At 55.0% G+C, this 1,153-nt stretch overlaps 1 protein-coding gene across 1 annotated transcript; it reads left to right on the forward strand.

The window, feature by feature from the left end:
* Nucleotides 1-56: 56 nt before the first annotated feature.
* Nucleotides 57-521, forward strand: H310_14238 (hypothetical protein; the record flags this gene model as incomplete). The annotated part of the gene is made up of 1 exon (XM_008882049.1): nucleotides 57-521. One exon carries the CDS (start codon nucleotides 57-59, stop codon nucleotides 519-521), a length of 465 nt encoding a protein of 154 aa, XP_008880271.1.
* Nucleotides 522-1,153: the final 632 nt, after the last annotated feature.

The raw sequence follows: 1,153 nt of genomic DNA on the forward strand, positions 1-1,153 counted from the left end.
ACAGCATCACGCAGAAGGTCGCGTAGAGGCTTCACAAGTTCTCACAGTCGCACGACATGGCCTTTTACCAAGAAACTCGCTTCCCCAACGTGTACATTCTCAAGCCGCCGCCGCACGCCTCTGGCGAGAAGTCACCAACGCCGCTGGCCATTGGTTCTGTCGATCACCTTGCTTTTCCACGAGCTCCTGGTGTCGCCGCTACAATTCATCCAACAAGCTCGCTTCGTGATCTCAAGGTTGTAGAAGATTATACCGCTCCCTTGTTCAATCATCGGTATCTGCTGGTCCGTGGCCAGCTAGCAGACAGAGTGGTCTTTTTGCACAACATTTACGCGCCAGCCGAAGCGTCAGAGCGGCAGGCGTTCTTTGACGCATTGCCGCGCGACTTTGACGCCGATGATCTTCATCTCGTTGGCGGCGACTTCAACATTACGCTAGACGATGACCTGGATGCACTTGCACCCTCACCCGGCAAGCGTAGAGGCAGGCACGAGCTCGGCCGTTGGCTGACTGCATTATGATCGAGTTATGGGCTTACCAAGAACAATTTGACACGCCTGTACAAACGTCGTGGGATGCACACGGACCACACGCTGCTGACTTTGTTGCAATCTGAGGTGCTCAACAAATGGATGAGGGACCCCCCAACGTTCTACAAGGATTCGGCCAACTGGCTGTTGGAGCGGGTCCACCAACGGCACCCGAACTCGTTGTGCTCTGAGATGACTCTCGAGGTCATGAGGAACATGCTCAGCCAGAACTAAGGTGGTCTCCGCTACCACCGCAGTGCGCACCAACGTACCAACCCAGCTCCCGTCTCTTTCCATCGTATCGCTCAACACGAACAGCATCACGCAGAAGGTCGCGTAGAGGCTTCACAAGTTCTCACAGTCGCACGACATGGCCTTTTACCAAGAAACTCGCTTCCCCAACGTGTACATTCTCAAGCCGCCGCCGCACGCCTCTGGCGAGAAGTCACCAACGCCGCTGGCCATTGGTTCTGTCGATCACCTTGCTTTTCCACGAGCTCCTGGTGTCGCCGCTACAATTCATCCAACAAGCTCGCTTCGTGATCTCAAGGTTGTAGAAGATTATACCGCTCCCTTGTTCAATCATCGGTATCTGCTGGTCCGTGGCCAGCTAGCAGACAGAG

Source organism: Aphanomyces invadans, assembly GCF_000520115.1.
Source record: "Aphanomyces invadans strain NJM9701 unplaced genomic scaffold supercont1.64, whole genome shotgun sequence".
In the NCBI taxonomy this organism is placed as follows: Eukaryota; Oomycota; class Saprolegniomycetes; order Saprolegniales; family Verrucalvaceae; genus Aphanomyces; species Aphanomyces invadans.